At 38.8% G+C, this 19,897-nt stretch overlaps 1 protein-coding gene across 8 annotated transcripts in view; it reads right to left on the minus strand.

The window, feature by feature from the left end:
- Positions 1 to 19,897, minus strand: part of ANKRD46 (ankyrin repeat domain 46) — a 63,343-nt gene that overhangs the window by 33,533 nt on the left and 9,913 nt on the right. For all 8 annotated transcript variants that reach the window (XR_004346410.1, XR_004346409.1, XR_004346411.1 and 5 more), the window contains exons 2-3: positions 3,781 to 3,881; positions 683 to 1,019 (exon numbers count right to left, since the gene is read on the minus strand). Coding sequence is in view for 5 of the 8 variants with exons in the window: in XM_032609706.1 (XP_032465597.1) it covers positions 683 to 993 (311 nt within the window). In the remaining 3 variants the exon portion in view is untranslated. The remainder of the gene's footprint in view (positions 1 to 682; positions 1,020 to 3,780; positions 3,882 to 19,897) is intronic.

Genomic DNA, 19,897 nt, shown 5'->3' on the forward strand with positions numbered 1-19,897 from the left:
ACTTACTGTCTTATTCAAATTTAGGGACACTAGAGCACCAATAAATTAGGGCAACATGAAACTGTGGCTTAAAGGTCAAGGTCACTTTTTAAAGTGGCCTGATCTTTCCCACTCAAGAGATGGAATCACTAAAACAAACCAAAAAAACCACTACTTCAAATTGTTCAGTATCAAAAGGACTGTGAGCACCCCAGAGAGATTAGGAAGCTAGCATGGTATATTATAGGACAGAAGGCAAACAAGCTTTGGAATCAGGTGGAACGAGGTTCAGATTCCAGCTGTGTGACCTTTGTTAAGTCATTTAACTCAGAATGCTTGTCTCAATTATTTCATCTATGAAATGAATACCTACCTTAAGAGTTATTCATTCTGAGGATTAAATGAGCTAAACACAGTATGTGCAGTGCCCAGGCTGTAACAGATTGTCGACAAGTGCCCTTGTCTTACAATACACAATTAATTAGTAGCAGAACCTAGCCACTATTTTCATAGAAAGACATACACTGCTTCAGCATAAACCTAGAAGTCAGCCTCTTGTTCCCTCACTCATTGTCCTCAATACCCTTCTGAACTTGCTGTGCTCAATCGGTGAGGAAACAAAATCAACGGACTCCAAGATTAGATCATTGGTTGACAGACTAATGGGAAGAAGTGACAAGACTTCAAAAACCACAGAACTTACCAAATATCAATTTTGAGTCCATTGGAAACTAAGAATTGAATGGTATCCACGTGGCCACAGAGATGAAGAGCTGTGTTTCCCTGATAATCTGTGGCCAGGAGATCAGCACCAAATTTATGTAATAACTGGCAGATGTCTACATTCCCTCGGGCTGCTGCGAGGTGAAGGCCTGTCCTGCCCCTGGTGTCACGAATATTTGGGTCAAAGCCACTTTCCAAAAGCCTCTTGGAGTAGTTAAAGTCTCCATCGATACAGGCTTGTAGCAGGGGCACGTTAGTCTGAGAAGAATCATTCACAAAAACGTAGGACATTGTTCAGATGTGGTGACGGAATGTGCCTGTAATGAAATACGAGGTGAACAAGATTCAGGGAAGCCAACTAAATCAAGACAATGAAGTCATTTAGAAAAGCGCTATTTCTTTTTCTTCTTGGCCTCCTGCCTCTAATAAATTACCTCACCAAACAGAAACAACAACAGAGTTATCAATTACTATTATTTTATTTTCCATTAAAATGTCTCATTTTTCTCATATCTGTTGAATCAAAATTGCAATTAAATTACCATAAAGCCATACTTAACTTTTCATCATATAAAAACACTGAGATTTTTTTTTTTTTGGCCGCGCCACGCGGCACGTGGGTCTTAGTTCCCCAACCAGGGATCAAACCTGCATTCCCTGCATTGGAAGCATGGAGTGTTAACCACTGGACGGCCAGGGAAGTCCCTGGATTGAGATATTTTTAAAGTGAAGCAAAATATAAGTGCTTAGGGCTTCCCTGGTGGCGCAGTGGTTGAGAGTCCGCCTGCCGATGCAGGGGACACGGGTTCATGGCCTGGTCCGGGAAGATCCCACATGCCGCAGAGCGGCTGGGCCCGTGAGCCATGGCCGCTGAGCCTGTGCGTCCAGAGCCTGTGCTCCGCAACGGGAGAGGCCACAACAGTGAGAGGCCTGCGTACAGCAAAAAAAAAAAAAAAAAAAAAAGATATAAGTGCTTAGATTTAAGTTTATTACATCATCAGAAGACAAAGACAGCATGTTCCTTAAACTTCATAAAACTACCTATACACGCATATACACACACACAAACGCTACTACTGGTAGAGATTCTTATTTAAAACAAAGTAATTCTCTTTCATATATTTGCTTTTTATTGTATTTGAGATATTCTATATGGTAAAACAGAATTATCAGCTCAAAAGTTAACTAGATCATCATGAAAAAAGCAATAACTTAATTCACACTCAATAAGGACCTGCTAAATGTTGTGTTTAGAGCACAAACTTCAAATTTTTCATAGAAAGAGAAAAGCTAAGGAAGGCAACAAACTAAATTTAAAAACTGGAAGTATCATGAAATTAAGGATTCTGTCCTTTTTACAGTATTGATCCTATTCTGCTTTGTTCTGTGGTTATCTAAATATCTGATTTTGCCAAACTCCCACTGTCTTAAGATGGAGAGATGAGGAAAAACAGGTCTCTGTGGGGATGCAGAGGCAGGACAAAGGCAGCAATCCCAGCGGTGTCCATGCTAATACTTCACCCATCTGAGTAGCCTCGGTTCACCAGTAGGTGTTTCCACACATCCTTCATTGATACTTCCCTGCCCTCAGCAATCTCTTGGTCTCTCAGTGCGTGCGTGTGTGCGTGTGGGGGTGTGTCTCCACCCCACCTGCAATTGTCCTTTCCTTGGTTCATTTAAGAAAAAGTTAAAGCCTGACAAAAGAAACTTTACTAAGAAGTTAAAGAGAAAACAAACCAAAACAAGAAAACACAAAGGCAGAGACCGATGTGTTCGTTAAGATGGCTCCCTTACTCTAAGGTTAAAAAAGCTTAGTCACACATGAGCTTGGCTTATAATTTATCAGGCAAAGTCTTCCTGGAACACAGATGGAACTGGATGCTAGATCAATCTATTGTGCCTAACCTCCCGGGGATTTAGGAAAGCCTGGCTCTGGAGTTCGGTGAGATTCTTGGCCCCCACTCCTTTTAGCCTGGTTTCCAGCAGAGCCACTGTCCCTCTATTCCTGGGCCACCTTAAGCTCTGCTGCTGCCATGCGTGCAAGGGGGAAACATTAACACAGACTGAGAGCCTGTTCCGAGCCAGGCACTGCATTAAGGGGTCTTAATGAATTTTATTTAATCTTTCTAACAAGTCCATAGTAAGATTTATTATACCTGAATTTTATTTAGTAAGGAGTCATTGAAGGATTTCAAGTCAAGGAAATGGCATGGTCTTAGTATATTAGTCTTTCAGAAAGATGACTTTCTGGCAATACAGAGAGGTTAGTTTGGAGAGGGTCAAGATTGGAGACAGGGAGATCAATCAGTGTCATTGTAGAGATCCAGGCAAGAAATGATGATAGCCTGATCTAAGGCAGTGGCAGAGAGAAGGGGGCATACTGGAGAGCGATACACTAGATAGCATGAACACAACTCAATGACCTGTTGGATATAAAGGGTGAGAAGGAGCTGTTAAGGATAATGCTAAATAATGGGAAAATATGTTTATGATTAAGAGTTACAGGGATCAAGATAAGATAAACCTCAGATTATGACACTATATAATGCTTTTTAAAGAAATTAACCCAATGGGAAGACGTTTCTCAAAAAAACAGTCAAGAATTCTCTTTCAAGGGTAATCTCCCTATTTTCCCCTACAGTAGTCATTGGATTGGACCATAAAAAAGACAGAGGTATCACAAGCTTTTAAAAAATTAAAATACCACATATCAAGTGCTTTTCAAGAGGTACCATGTTTCGGTTAAATTTTCTAAGAATAGATAATGAAAAACAATCTACTTGGTATTTTTGGTTCAAACAGTTAAGAATTCTTGTGGTTTGCAGACTGGGATTCTTTCGAATATCAGCTCAGTAAAAAGGACAAGTCTTTCTTGTCTATTTTTTAAGTGAGAATAAGCATGGTTTATTTTGTGATTTCTTTGTGCCCTTGAGAAACTACTAACCTCCAAATTTAATAAGCCCAATGATAGATAACATTTTTCATCTTGACTATAGAACTGAATCTGCCCAAAAGCAAGGCCACAGTTCACTGAAGCTTTCACATGTTGTGAGGGAGTCCACAGTAGAAAATACTCACGTAAGCCTTAAGATTAGATCTTTCTCTTCGTGGTCCCACGGCAGTTTCTCTGAATCCTTAAGAAGGTTCAACAGACTATCCAGAAATGTGCCAGCAAGGATCTATAATAAATAGAAAATTCAGTTATAACAAAGATGTGGTGTGAAAAAGGACTTGCTATTCTACTAAACATAGACAAGGTACAGGGACCTGTAGATATTTTCCAGAAAATCTATGGGTAAGGCATCAACTTATGAGGCTACTAAAGTCAATGACGAGTAATAAAGTGGTGAAAAGAGGAAAGAAGGGCTTAATAAGGAGAAGCTCTGTTGCCCACTAACAAGAAAGCACGGTCAGAAAGATGAAAGAAAGAGAGTCAGATTATGTTACCATCAATAGAGGAGAAACTGCACTCTGAAAATTCACTCTAACTTACCAGAATTTGGAATGCATATTTTTCCCATTATAAATGGTGGCTACATCTCAGGTTAGCCCACTAAAGCAATTTTAGAAATAAAATGCTATTTGCAGTGGGGGAATAAATTAAAAACAACCAATACTTGTGTTTAAACCAAACAGGTACATTTAGGGAAAAAAAAATGTCTAATCTGTCTTGAATACTGGTACTTCAATCTCCTCCTGAGATTGTCCAACTACCTTTTCTTTTCAGTGTGAAAGAAAACTGGCTCAAATCTATCTGCAGTCTTTTCCACATGCCTGACCCCACCCCTCCTGCATCTCGGTGCAGCCCCACACTCACACTTTCACTGGGACCCCCCTCAGGTTTCCCCTTAGAGCACTGACAGACATCTGAAGAGTCCCCCGTCAGTCTCACTGCACTCTTCTCTTGAAGGAACGTGGAAGCGAGAGGGTCATGGACAGGCAGCGTGGACCACAAAAAATCAATAGTAATTTGTTAGGCAAATATTTACTGTGTGCCCAAAATGTTCCAGATAATATGCTAAGTGGTAAATTTGGGATATAAAGTCTAAATCCCAAATTTATAGTTCCAGCTGAAATTCATGACTTTTACTAGTCATTTACGCTGTCATCAAGTCCCTTTAAATAAACTTATAGGGAATAATCAATGGCATTTTATAAAGCTCCATTTACCATACGTATGTCAGGTTGTATCGTAAGGGCTATCAGTGTGAGGTTGGAAGTGAAGACAAATTACATGTGAGGACCAGTCCCACAACAGTTCAGCAAATATCACGATGACATGATTATACGCAAAACATCCAACCCTCTTCAACTGTTCCCTATATTTCTGCAAGTCTGTAATACCAGTTTAGACAGATTTCATTATCACTGAGCCACTTAATTGATTTCCCTGAACAAACAGTCTGTGTTCACCCAAAGCCTACTATTTTCCTTTTATGTCCTGCTCACTAGAGCTGAGCCTTCATGACTAAAGTCTAATATATTAATTTAAGATGTGACTTTTTCAATGTTAAAATGGTACAGGGGTTTATTCTGAAGATAGTAGGATTTATATTATGAAAAGGACAAGTATAGCTGTTTATTTGGAGATAGAATTATCGATTATATAGTTATGTGCCCCCAAAGTAATCCTAATGTTTCCTTAAATCCATAAGAAAGACCATTTTCTGCCAGTTTCTTTTGATATGACAAGGTCACATAAGAAAATAAACGATCATCGGGCTTCCCTGGTGGCGCAGTGGTTGAGAATCTGCCTGCTGATGCAGGGGACACGGGTTCGAGCCCTGGTCTGGGAGGATCCCACATGCCGCAGAGCGGCTGGGCCCATGAGCCACAACTACTGAGCCTGCGCGTCTGGAGCCTGTGCTCCGCAACAAGAAAGGCCGCGATAGTGAGAGGCCCGTGCACTGCGATGAAGAGTGGCCCCCGCTTGCCACAACTAGAGAAAGCCCTCGCACAGAAACGAAGACCCAACACAGCAAAAATTAATTAATTAATTAATAAACTGAAGGTGCCTTGTAGGCACAGACTATTTAAAAAAAAAAAAAAAAAAAAAAAGAAAATAAACGATCAAATTACAAATTTATGTGATTTCAAACTTAATGCTATATAAATGCATTAGACCTAATTACTAGAAACCTGCCAAGAAAATGCTGAAGACCCTAAATATACCACTAGAAAGCTACTGATAGATTCCCCAAGAAATAATAGAAATGAATAAAAATCGGGACACGTTAACTATTGTCCAAAGGGTGAAGAGGACTAAAGATTTTTTAAATTAAACCTTTTATTTTGAGATAATTGTACATTCAAATTCAGTTGTAAGAAACAATACAGAGAGATCCTGTGTACCTTTCACCCAGTTTCCCCTGATGGTAACACAGAGTAAAACAACAACCAGGATATTGACATTGATACTGTCAGGATACAGAATATTTCCAGCCCCACCAGGATCTTTGCCCTCTTACAGCCACACCTACTCCCCTCCTGCCCCTACCTCTCCTTATCCCCTGGAAACCACTACTGTCTTCCATTACTATAATTCTGTCATTTCTAGAGTGTTACATAAATAGAGCCATACAGTATGTAACCTTTGAGGTTTTTTTTTTTCACTCAACATAATTCTCTGGAGATTTATCTGGGTTGTTATCTGTATCAACAGTTTGTTTCTCTTCTACTGCTGAGTAGTATTCCAAGGTATGGATGTACCACAGTTTAACTGTCTACCTACTGAAGGACATCTGATTATCTCCAGTTTTGGGGCATTATGTTAAGGCTTCTAAAAACATTCAGGTACATATTTTTATATTAAGTCTTCATTTCTCTGGGATAAATGGCCAGGAGTGCAATGTCTGGGTCATAGAGAGGCCTAAAGATTTTGATGAAAAGATTGTTGAGTGTAAATGTGCTCATCTTCTCCATGAAGAAAGGAAGGAAGGAAGGAAGGAAGGAAGAAGGAAGGAAGGAAGGAAGGAAGGAAGGAAGGAAGGAAGGAAGAAGGAAGGAAGGAAGGAAGGAAGGAAGGAAGGAAGAAAGGAAGGAAGGAAGAAGGAAGGAAGGAAGGAAGGAAGGAAGAAGGAAGGAAGGAAGGAAGGAAGGAAGAAGGAAGGAAGGAAGGAAGGAAGGAAGGAAGGAAGGAGGAAGGAAGGAAGGAAGGAGGAAGGAAGGAAGGAAGGAAGGAAGGAAGGAAGAAGGAAGGAAGGAAGGAAGGAAGGAAGGAAGGAAGAAGGAAGGAAGGAAGGAAGGAAGAAGGAAGGAAGGAAGGAAGGAAGGAAGGAAGGAAGGAAGGAAGGAAGGAAGAAGGAAGGAAGGAAGGAAGGAAGGAAGGAAGGAAGGAAGGAAGGAAGAAGGAAGGAAGGAAGGAAGGAAGGAAGGAAGGAAGGAAGGAAGGAAGAAGGAAGGAAGGAAGGAAGGAAGGAAGGAGGAAGGAAGGAAGGAAGGAAGGAAGGAAGGAAGGAAGAAGGAAGGAAGGAAGGAAGGAAGAAGGAAGGAAGGAAGGAAGGAAGGAAGGAAGGAAGGAAGGAAGGAAGAAGGAAGGAAGGAAGGAAAGAAGAAAGAAAGGTCTTCTTTGAAGTCATTTCTCTGGGTGCTAGGAGAGTAAGAGATTATTTATGGAAGAGTTTGTAGGACCTACCATTTGGAAGGGCTCAGGTAGAAGTCCTGGTATTTACCAAAGGGAATGTGTCATAAGAACCATTCCACAAGCAGAGTTAGAGGCACTAAAGTGTGACATCTTTCAAGATTCACAGAAGGCTGAGCCTGTCACCTTGTGAACGGATATGGGCATACTGGAGGCTGCTTTAGAGGTGGGGAAAGCAGAAGGGAGAGAGACGTGATACACAGTCTGACTGTCCTGAGAGGCGCTACTTTCAGCAGTGAACAGCACTCTAGAGAGGCAGTTTCTCTACTGTCAGATGTTCAAAGAGCTTGGTTACTCCACCCAGAATGCATCTGGAGCTGGAATGCCAGAATCCCAATTCAGCTACTTACTAGCTGTATGACTTAAGCACCCAAAAAATAACAGTTATTACTCTCCTGGGGCTGGGTACAGTCCTCAACTGTGCCCTAGCTTGCACAGAACACTGATCCTCTGGTAACACAGCAGTTTCTAACAACTGGGTAACCTCTAGTGGGGAGTAAAGACCTCCAGGAAAGAAAAAGAGAACTGGTTCCTCCTGGCAGAAGAAAAACCACAAGAACAGCCAATAATGGGAATAGTCAAGCCCCAGAAAGTCCTCTGGTTGTTCACCATGGCCTGGTTCTGATTCCTAAGGGACAGTGTCCATAAGGGACAGTGTCCAATGACTGGCTCAGAGGCTAACTCCCTGGGATTGTTAAAAGCAGGACTTTGGGGGTCAGATCTTAGAGGGCTGGCACAGCTTGCTATTTAAAACTCCAACTCCATGCTCTGTGGCACTGCCCAGGAAACTTCATGAGGATGGAGGCACTCATCCTTTGGGACAAGGCAGTCACCCAGATCTCAGTAACAAGAGCTCCTAACGCCAAACAGCACTTGTCTCAACCCACATAACAATAAGGAGGTTTTAGTGAAAGCTTGTGAGTCCCCAACTTGATAAGAAAGTTCTAGTTAATCCTCTCTTTCCTTTATATTTTATTTTATGTTAATCTTAGGTCAATCTACAGAACTTTAAGATAAGTATTAAGAACTAATGGAGAGAACGGAGCCCGCGTTTCTGCAGAGCTGGAACTCCCCGCTTGGGGTCTCATCCCTCCGCCGTCACGGAACTGCCCAGGAGCCCAAGAGGAGGGAGGCCTCACTGAGGATGCCGGCTCTGGAGGGGCCCCGGCGGCCGAAGCCGCAACAGTCCTGGGGACCACGGGCCAGTTGTTTCAACAAGTAACTTAAAGACAAAATGGAAAAACAAGGAGGTTTGTGCCTGAGATGACGCTGACATGAAACCATGGATGGCCACCTTGTGCCAGCTGTGTGGATGAAAGGCTCTTGGTGCTCCAGCCAGGAGTCAGTGCTGTGCCTCTGAGCTGGGAGAGCCAACTTCAGGACACTGGTCCACAAGAGGCCTCCCAGCTCCACGTAATATCAAACAGCGAAAATCTCCCAGAGATCTCCAGCTCAACGCCAAAACCCAGCTTTACTCAATGACCAGCAAGCTACAGTGCTGGACACCCTATGCCAAACAACTGGCAAGACAGGAACACAGCCCTATCCATTAGCAGAGAGGCTGCCTAAAATCATAATAAGGCCACAGACACCCCAAAACACACCACCAGACGTGGACGTGCCCACCAGAAAGACAAGATCCAGACTCATCCACCAGAACACAGGCACTAGTCCCCTCCACCAGGAAGCCTACACAACCCACTGAACCAACCTTAGCCACTGGGGACAGACACCAAAGACAATGGGAACTGCGAACCTGCAGCCCGCGAAAAGGAGACCCCAAACACAGTAAGTTAAGCAAAATGAGAAGACAGAAAAACACACAGTAAGTTAAGCAAAATGAGAAGACAGAAAAACACACAGCAGATAAAGGAGCAAGGTAAAAACCCACCAGACCTAATAAATGAAGAGGAAATAGGCAGTCTATCTGAAAAAGAATTCAGAATAATGATAGTAAAGATGATCCAAAATCTTGGAAATAGAATAGACAAAATACAAGAAACGTTTAACAAGGACCTAGAAGAACTAAAGAGCAAACAGTGATGAACAACACAATAAATGAAATTAAAAATTCTCTAGAAGGGATCAAGAGCAGAATAACTGAGGCAGAAGAACAGATAAGTGACCTGGAAGATAAAATAGTGGAAATAACTACTGCAGAGCAGACTAAAGAAAAAAGAATGAAAAGAACTGAGGAGAGTCTCAGAGACCTGTGGGACAACATTAAACACACCAACATTCGAATTATAGGGGTTCCAGAAGAAGAAGAGAAAAAGAAAGGGACTGAGAAAATATTTGAAGAGATTAGGGAAGCTGAAAACTTCCCTAACATGGGAAAGGAAATAGTTAATCAAGTCCAGGAAGCACAGAGAGTCCCATACAGGATAAATCCAAGGAGAAACACACCAAGACACATATTAATCAAACTATCAAAAATTAAATACAAAGAAAACATAGTAAAAGCAGCAAGGGAAAAACAACAAATAACACACAAGGGAATCCCCATAAGGTTAACAGCTGATCTTTCAGCAGAAACTCTGCAGGACAGGAGTGGCAGGATATATTTAAAGTGATGAAGGAGAAAAACCTACAACCAAGATTACTCTACCCAGCTAGGATCTCATTCAGATTTGATGGAGAAATTAAAACCTTTACAGACAAGCAAAAGCTGAGAGAGTTCAGCACCACCAAACCAGTTTTACAACAAATGCTAAAGGAACTTCTCTAAGCAGGAAACACAAGAGAAGGAAAGACCTACATTAACAAACCCAAAACAATTAAGGAAATGGGAATAGGAACATACATATCGATAGGTACCTTAAATGTAAATGGATTAAATGCTCCAACCAAAAGACACAGACTCGCTGAATGGATACAAAAACAAGACCCGTATATATGCTGTCTACAAGAGACCCACTTCAGACCTAGGGACACATACAGACTGAAAGTGAGGGGATGGAAAAAGATATTCCATGCAAATGGAAATCAAAAGAAAGCTGGAGTAGCAAATCTCATATCACACAAAATAGACTTTAAAATAAAGACTATTACGAGAGACAAAGAAGGACACTACATAATGATCAAGGGCTCAATCCAAGAAGAAGATATAACAATTGTAAATATTTATGCACCCAACATAGGAGCCCCTCAATACATAAGGCAAATACTAACAGCCATATAAGGGGAAAACGACAGTAACAAAATCATAGTAGGGGACTTTAACACCCCACTTTCACCCATGGACAGATCATCCAAAATGAAAATAAATAAGGAAACACAAGCTTTAAATGATACATTAAACAAGATAGACTTAATTGATATTTATAGGACATTCCATCCAAAAACAACAGAACACACATTCTTCTCAAGTGCTCATGGAACATTCTCCAGGATAGATCACATCTTGGGTCACAAATCAAGCCTTGGTAAATTTAAGGAAATTGAAATCGCATCAAGTATCTTTTCTGACCACAATGCTATGAGACTAGATATCAATTACAGGAAAAGATCTGTAAAAAATGCAAACACATGGAGGCTAAACAATACACTACTTAATAACCAAGAGATCACTGAAGAAATCAAAGAGGAAATCAGAAAGTACCTAGAAACAAATGACAATGGAGACACGATGACTCAACACCTATGGGATGCAGCAAAAGCAGTTCTAAGACGGAAGTTTATAGCAATACAATCCTACCTTAAGAAACAGGAAACATCTCCAATAAACAACCTAACCTTGCACCTAAAGCAACTAGAGAAAGAACAAAAAAACCCCGAAATTAGCAGAAGGAAAGAAATCATAAAGATCAGATCAGAAATAAATGAAAAAGAAATGAAGGAAACGATAGCAAAGATCAATAAAACTAAAAGCTGGTTCTTTGAGAAAATAAACAAAATTGATAAACCATTAGCCAGACTCATCAAGAAAAAAAGGGAGACGACTAAAATCAATAGAATTAGAAATGGAAAAGGAGAGGTAACAACTGACACTGCAGAAATACAACGGATCATGAGAGATTACTACAAGCAACTCTATGCCAATAAAATGGACAACCTGGAAGAAATGGACAAATTCTTAGAAATCCACTCGGCATTCTTAGAAATGCCGAGAGTGAACCAGGAAGAAATAGAAAATATGAACAGACCAATCACAAGCACTGAAACTGAAACTGTGATTAAAAAATCTTCCAACAAACAAAAGCCCAGGACCAGATGGTTTCACAGGCGAATTCTATCAAACATTTAGAGAAAAGCTAACACCTATCCTTCTCAAACTCTTCCAAAATATAGCAGAGGGAGGAACACTCCCAAACTCATTGTACGAGGCCACCATCACCCTGATACCAAAACCAGACAAAGATGTCACAAAGAAAGAAAACTACAGGCCAATATCATTGATGAACATAGATGCAAAAATCCTCAACAAAACACTAGCAAACAGAATCCAACAGCACATTAAAAGGATCATTCACCACGATCAAGTGGGGTTTATTCCAGGAATGCAAGGATTCTTCTATATATGCAAATCAATCAATGTGATACACCATATTAACAAATTGAAGGAGAAAAGCCATATGATCATCTCAATAGATGCAGAGAAAACTTCCGACAAAATTCAACACCCATTTATGATAAAAACCCTGCAGAAAGTAGGCATAGAGGGAACTTGCCTCAACATAATAAAGGCCATATATGACAAACCCACAGCCAACATCATCCTCAATGGTGAAAAACTGAAACCATTTCCACTAAGACCAGGAACAAGGCAAGGTTGCCCACTCTCACCACTATTATTCAACATAGTTTTGGAAGTTTTAGCCTGAACAATCAGAGAAGGAAAAAAAATATAAATAAATAAATACATAAAAGGAATCCAAATTGGAAAAGAAGAAGTAAAGCTGTCACTGTTTGCAGATGACATGATCCTATACATAGAGAATCCTAAAGATGCTACTGGAAAACTACTAGAGCTAATAAATGAATCTGATAAAGTGGCAGGATACAAAATTAATGCACAGAAATCTCTGGCATTCCTATACACTAATGATGAAAAATCTGAAAGTGAAATTAAGAAAACCCTCCCATTTACCAATGCAACAAATAGAATAAAACATCTAAGAGTAAACCTACCTAAGGAGACAAAAGACCTGTATGCAGAAAATTATAAGACACTGATGAAAGAAATTAAAGATGATACAGATAGATGGAGAGATATACCATGTTCTTGGATTGGAAGAATCAACATTGTGAAAATGACTCTACTACCCAAAGCAATCTACAGATTTAATGCAATCCCTATCAAACTACCACTGGCATTTTTCACAGAACTAGAACAAAAATTTCACAATTTGTATGGAAACACAAAAGACCCCGAATAGCTAAAGCAATCTTGAGAACGAAAAATGGAGCTGGAGGAATCAGGCTCCCTGACTTCAGACTATACTACAAAGCTACAGTAATCAAGACAGTATGGTACTGGCACAAAAACAGAAATATAGATCAATGGAACAGGATAGAAAGCCCAGAGATAAACCCACGCACATATGGACACCTTATCTTTGATAAAGGAGGCAAGAATATACAGTGGAGAAAAGACAGCCTCTTCAACAAGTGGTGCTGGGAAAACAGGACAGGTACATGTAAAAGGATGAAATTAGAACACTCCCTAACACCATACACAAAAATAAACTCAAAATGGATTAAAGACCTAAATGTAAGGCCAGACACTATCAAACTCTTAAGAGGAAAACATAGGCAGAACACTCTATGACATAAATCACAGCAAGATCCTTTTTGACCCACCTCCTAGAGAAATGGAAAGAAAAATAAAAATAAACAAATGGAACCCAATGAAACTTCAAAGCTTTTGCACAGCAAAGGAAACCATAAACAAGACCAAAAGACAACCCTCAGAATGGGAGAACATATTTGCAAATGAAGCAACTGACAAAGGATTAATCTCCAAAATTTACAAGCAGCTCATGCAGCTCAATATCAAAAAAACAAACAACCCAATCCAAAAATGGGCAGAAGACCTAAATAGACATTTCTCCAAAGAAGATATACAGACTGCCAACAAACACATGAAAGAATGCCTAACATCATTAATCATTAGAGAAATGCAAATCAAAACTACAATGAGATATCATCTCATACCGGTCAGAATGGCCATCATCAAAAAATCTAGAAACAATAAATGCTGGAGAGGGTGTGGAGAAAAGGGAACACTCTTGCACTGTTGGTGGGAATGTAAATTGATACAGCCACTATGGAGAACAGTATGGAGGTTCCTTAAAAAACTACAAATAGAACTACCATATGACCCAGCAATCCCACTACTGGGCATATACACTGAGAAAACCATAATTCAAAAAGAGTCATGTACCAAAATGTTCATTGCAGCTGTATTTACAATAGCCAGGACATGGAAGCAACCTAAGTGTCCATCAACAGATGAATGGATAAAGAAGATGTGGCACATATATACAATGGAATATTACTCAGCCATAAAAAGAAACGAAACTGAGTTATTTGTAGTGAGGTGGATGGACCTAGAATCTGTCATATAGAGTGAAGTGAGTCAGAAAGAGAAAAAGAAATACCATATGCTAACACATATATATGGAATTTAAGAAAAAAAAAAAGGTCATGAAGAACCTAGGGGCAAGACAGGAATAAAGACACAGATCTACTAGAGAATGGACTTGAGGATATGGGGAGGGGGAAGTGTAAGCTGTGACAAAGCGAGAGAGTGGCATGGACATATATACACTACCAAAAGTAAAATGGATAGCTAGTGGGAAGCAGCTGCATAGCACAGGGAGATCAGCTAGGTGCTTTGTGACCACCTAGAGGGGTGGGATAGGGAGGGTGGGAGGGAGGGAGATGCAAGAGGGAAGAGATATGGGAACATATGTATATGTATAACTGATTCACTTTGTTATAAAGCAGAAACTAACACACCATTGTAAAGCAATTATACTCCAATAAAGATGTTTTAAAAAATGGAAAAAAAAGAACTAATGGAGAAAATGTGTTCTATTTTAACATATACTTATTATAACATAACTTTAAATTGGTCTTCCATACCAAATATCACCAACCATACAGAATGTATTGATTTATTTTTCATTTTGAAAGGTCACTGGGAAAGGCAAGACTAAGTGCTACAAATGGTTCAAATGGACTGACAGCCTTATGCCTATATAGCAACTTTGGTCAGAGATCAAAGCACCAGACACTTCAACAAAATTCAAGGGAAAAATGGCACACCTGAAGAGATGTGCTATCAGATCTCAATGCCTGCATTTTCTAATGTCAAAGTACTAAATCTGAGAATGACATACAGTAAATGGAACCCCCAAATCTGGATTCACTATACCTCACTTAGTTATTCTTACCCTTTTAAAAGGATAGTTGTTTTTAAAATATAAAATAACCTCAAAGAACCATAAAACAAGAACATCCAATGAATTCATTAAATCCCAATTGCTTGCACTTTAGAATTACTGTTCTTAAAACCTAAGCACTGCACAGATTCCACAGATATTAGGAAAGGGTAAAAAAAAAAGCTCAACCTAAAAGAAATTTAGCTGTGAGCAAGTAAACATTTTAACAATAATTTAAACCCCTTCCCAAAATATCGATAATATATTTCTTCAGTCTGTTTATTTCAGCAGCTATACTTCTCTAATAGAGTGGTCTTAATAATTTGTAAGGCTCAGAAAAGTGGCCTTAATATGGCCTTAATGTGTCTAAGGCCATATTACTGTACGTGACAGAGTGGACTTCAAATTTAGTCTATAATATTTGCAATATGTCATGCAGCTTCTATACAGTTATGAAGATAACCAGGAGATAACAGTTCATACAAAGCTTTGTTACTTGTTCAGAACCGTTTTCTAAAATTCCTGACAGTCTTCCTCTAGAAGATAAAAAATGGGTCTGACCTGTCTGTGCACCCTGGCAGATTACACAGTGCCTGACATGTTATTTCTTGAAATCTAGACGTGAGAAAATCCAGTAATTCTTTGCTGAATGTACACTCAATTAAGTTCGCTGTAACAGGATTTTAAAGTAACATTTTCTTTTATGACTAGTTCTACAGTTCATTGTAAAATTCTTAAATATGAACAAAGAGAAGAAAATAAATTACTCATAATCCTACCAACTAGAAATAACTATCATTAATATTTTGGTGCTATGGTCTCACAGCTTTTTTCTCTCTATATTTTTAAAATTCATAATATACATACTAATGTTAAACTTTTAAAATTATACTGTGAACATGCTTCCATGTTACCAGTCCCAGTCTTCTATTACAATTTTTAATGGTCATGTTATATTGTATGCATGTACCATAATTTTCTTACTGAAATCCTCAGCACACTAAAAAAGAATTTTCCCTATACTTTTCTAATTATTACACACATTCAAATTCACTGACATTTTAAGCCAATCAAAATGTAGATCGTCTAAGAGAATTTTAAAATAATATTTTTGATCAAAATTTGAGTATCACAATGGGTTTTCAGGCAATGTATTTACAAGATGTGACACAGAGGGATCTCACTGTAATGTAAGGCTGGGGAACCAATTTCATTTTCTTATTGGCAAATGGTTTCACTGTGATAGCAATCTTGATGCAATGCTCATTTTGCTCACTATAAAACTTCCAAGATCCTGGTTTACAGTTCATCTTAAACAAAGTTGGATTTAGGATCCTTATTTATCTGCTTTTTTGAAGATTGTCTTGGGTCTGAGATTCACAAAATTTCTTACGGGTAGGATTCCAAATTTCAACCTTTGAGGTATCTACCAAAACAAAGGCAAAAAATATGTAAATATTTGAGTTCTTAAAAAAAGGAAAAGGGTAGCCCCCCTTCTGAAAGCATGGTAGTAAGTAAACAAAAAAAGAATTGAGAATACTATCCTTTCAGGCTATCGCAGTGCCATGAAGAACATTTAAAGGAGGAAGTTTATAAGTAGAACCTTCTGAATTTTACTTCCAAGGTTCAAAAATAATTAACAGAAGTTCAAAAAGAGTAATTTTTAGATAAATCTGGACCCACCACAGAAACATTTTTACTTTATATTTAAATCTGTGGAGAACACACGTTTTATGGTATTTCCAAGTCGAATCTGGTAAAATTTTTAATCTTGTGATTTCTTCAATGCCAAGCTATCAATTACTTCATAATTAAAAATGTTTTAATGCACTAGAGGGGAGGTTAATTTCAAATGTGTGAATTACAGATGCTACTTTAAGAAAGGCCCGTTCATTGTGTTTAAGTTCATATAATAATTAAAAGTAGGCTAATCGGGTATTACTTAGGTGGTGCTCTTAGGGAACAAAGAATTTATTTATGTTTATAAATATTTATTGTTATGTTTATTATTTATAATTAAAAAGGAAAAATGATTTATTTGGATGTTTGCTATTGTTCTGCAAACAACTGCTTAGCAACATGTTTAACATTTATTAAGTTATTATTACTCCAGGTACTGTTTAAGGGTTTTTCCTGTAATAACTCATTTAGTCCCCATGAAAAAAACCTATATGGTAAGTACTATCATTATCCTCATTTTATGGGTGAAAAAACTAAGTCCCTAAGTTTGTTTTCGTAAGATTCTTTTTACATAATGAATTAGTTTAGCAAATCTTTTCATCAAAGGTTATAAAGGGAAACATCAGACTAGCCCACACACTCCGAATTAACTCAGAATTATTTCATTAAAAGTAAACTTTTTAAACTGCGGAAAAACAGATAAAAACGTATCTGGAAATGTTTTTTACTTTACAGGAAGCATCAGCCTACCACATATATTCTGATTAATTCTTTGCAATCATTTCACACAAAGTAAACTTTTTTAAGTGTGAGAAAAATTAAAATATTTGGAAATATTTTCCACTTTACAGGGAGTGACTACATTCCTGGACTTGTTATTCTCAACTATTTCTTACTTGTTGGGATAGTGAGAAAACACTTGCCTAAGTTTTTATTTCTCCATCAGGAAATCAAAACACACCAAACAAGAGTTTCTGATATATATTTCTTGCATTATTTAAATTTAGTTACAATTCAAATTTCAGAAAGATATTGGTTTAAAATAAATAAAAATTAACTTTTCACAAACAGAACACTGTTTATCTTGGTTATTTTATTTTATTTTTTATTTTTTTGCGGTACGCGGGCCTCTCACTGTTGTGGCCTCTCCCGTTGCGGAGCACAGGCTCCGGACGCGCAGGCTCAGCAGCCACGGCTTACAGGCGTCGCTCCGCGACATGTGGGATCTTCCCAGACCGGGGCACGAACCCGCGTCCCCTGCATCGACAGGCGGAATCTCAACCACTGCGCCACTAGGGAAGCCCTGGATATTTTATTTTACTCTAATGCCTTTCGGTATTTTCCAAAATTTTTACTGTTTACCGTGTTTAAAATTCTTAGCAAGGAACCTCCTCCCATAGAAGTTTCCAATTTATAATCTGTAATTATATAATAAAGACATTAAATAAGCACTGAGAGGTCAATGTGAAGTCTTTCATGCACATGTATTACTTCTGTAATAAAGTTATCTGATTTTTAAAAAAATCAGTTTTTTCCTAGACACAGCTGTATTTTATTTACATGAACTAATGGTGCCACCTTGTGGCCTACCTGGGCTTCAAGAGTAATGTGAGCATCTAGTACAAGCAAGAGGAGTGAGGGCCTTTGAAGTTTCCCTTTGTCCCATTTCACAGTCACTTATTGTAATTCTCACTAATTTTGAAACTGTTCAGAATTGGGATGAAGTTCAATTTTCCTTAAAAAAGAAAAGTTTACCTAATATAATGTTGTATGCCAATCATATCTCAATGAAAAAAGAAAAGAAAAGAGAAGAGAATATTCCCTGGCGGTCCGCTGGTTAGGACTCAGCGCTTTCAGTGCCTTGGCCCAGGTTCAATCCCTGGCTGGGGAACTAAGATCCCGCAAGCCGTGCAACACGGCCAAAAAAAAAGACCAGTTTACCAAGCAAATAAATAGCATAAATATGATTCCAGGCCTTTAAAAAAATCTAAACCTCATTAAACCCACCTTATCAGACTTCATTTATACAGAATTGTTAAAGTGCTACAAAAATGACTTTCTTATTCATTTCTTTGGTGTTATTTTAAAATATAGGAATTACAACTTTTGTAAATTATTCCTTATTTCCTAAATAGTTCACAAATTTTAACCAGACTTCACCTCAAATAATTTGAAAGCACAAGACTGTGTTCTTAGGAGAAACTTAAGTATTTCTATGAAATTTTTACAGCTGAAGGGCCATCCAGGATCATCTAACCTAGATCATCGAACCCAATCTCCGTTTTACAAATAAGGATACTGAGAACCAGAGAGGCTGTAACTTTACATGCCAACCCTCACCTCTAAGGTTCTAGCCCTATTCATCATCTATGGTAGAAATATAAGGTACATCATCTTCAACATAATAGGCTTTCACAGTTCTCCTATAATCTGTTCCCATTCATGCTCTGAATTATGTGCTAAAGGGAAGCTAGCATGTATTGCATCCTTAATATAAAACACCCGTTCTAGTGACACAGGACCCTCCCTAAGCTATACAACCCAAGAGAGTACCTAGTGGACTTTGAGGTGTGGTCTGACTGCTGGTAAGGCTATGCAAATCACTCTAGTCTAGAGCTCCATGATGTTTACACTTATGGCCTAGGTAGACCCTTAAAAATTAGGAACTCCTTACACATCATCATTAGACCCACATCCTACTCCACTCATTCCAACCTCTAGGGACCCTGGTAAATAATAAGAATGCGCAATGAAAAAGTGACTAAAGACAGGCCTAAGGGGCTCACGTAGCCAAATCTTCAAAAATGGCATGTTTATTTGTATAGATACCATATGGGGCAGTAATTTCCTCTTTCTCCCCACTGGAAATAAGAATTAAGGATGAGACCTTTGGTAGGAAGTGAGTACAGAGTTCTAATAAGAAAGTTGAGGAGTGTCTGAGGCTTTATAGGGAGCCTTTGGTTCTTTTCCTGCTGTCTCTCCTTTGGACTGTGGGTAACCTATTTCGGGAGGCATCTTTTGATACCCTGAGAAAAGAAAGTAGTGAGTTATATGCTTAGAAATGGCTCTAGATTCAAGAAAGAGAAATAGGGATTTTTTTTCCCACTAGGTTTTTTCTGTTTTTTTAGCCCAGCTTATGAGGATAAAAATAGGTATAGGATTACAAGCAGAGGCTGTATTTTTTGGCTGGAGGTTTCCTCATGCTGCCACTTAGGAACCTAAGATGTGGGGCAAGAAGTGGGAAATGCCAGTATTGTAAAGTGGAACTGAATCAGCAGTCCTGGTAGCTTCTTCAGTAGAACAGCAATTCTGAATAGAGGGACAATGCATCACAGCAATCCTCTTCCTGACTGAGACCTGGCTCCCACACACTGGATCTGTGAGTTGGCTCAGTTTACTTAGGTCTGGTGTAATCAGGTTCTAGGGTATCTTTCAGAAACAGGAATAGGGGCTGGCAAATCCCTGTATCAGTTTCCCATGGAACTAT

This window comes from Phocoena sinus, chromosome 17 (genome assembly GCF_008692025.1).
Source record: "Phocoena sinus isolate mPhoSin1 chromosome 17, mPhoSin1.pri, whole genome shotgun sequence".
Lineage (NCBI taxonomy): Eukaryota > Metazoa > Chordata > Mammalia > Artiodactyla > Phocoenidae > Phocoena > Phocoena sinus.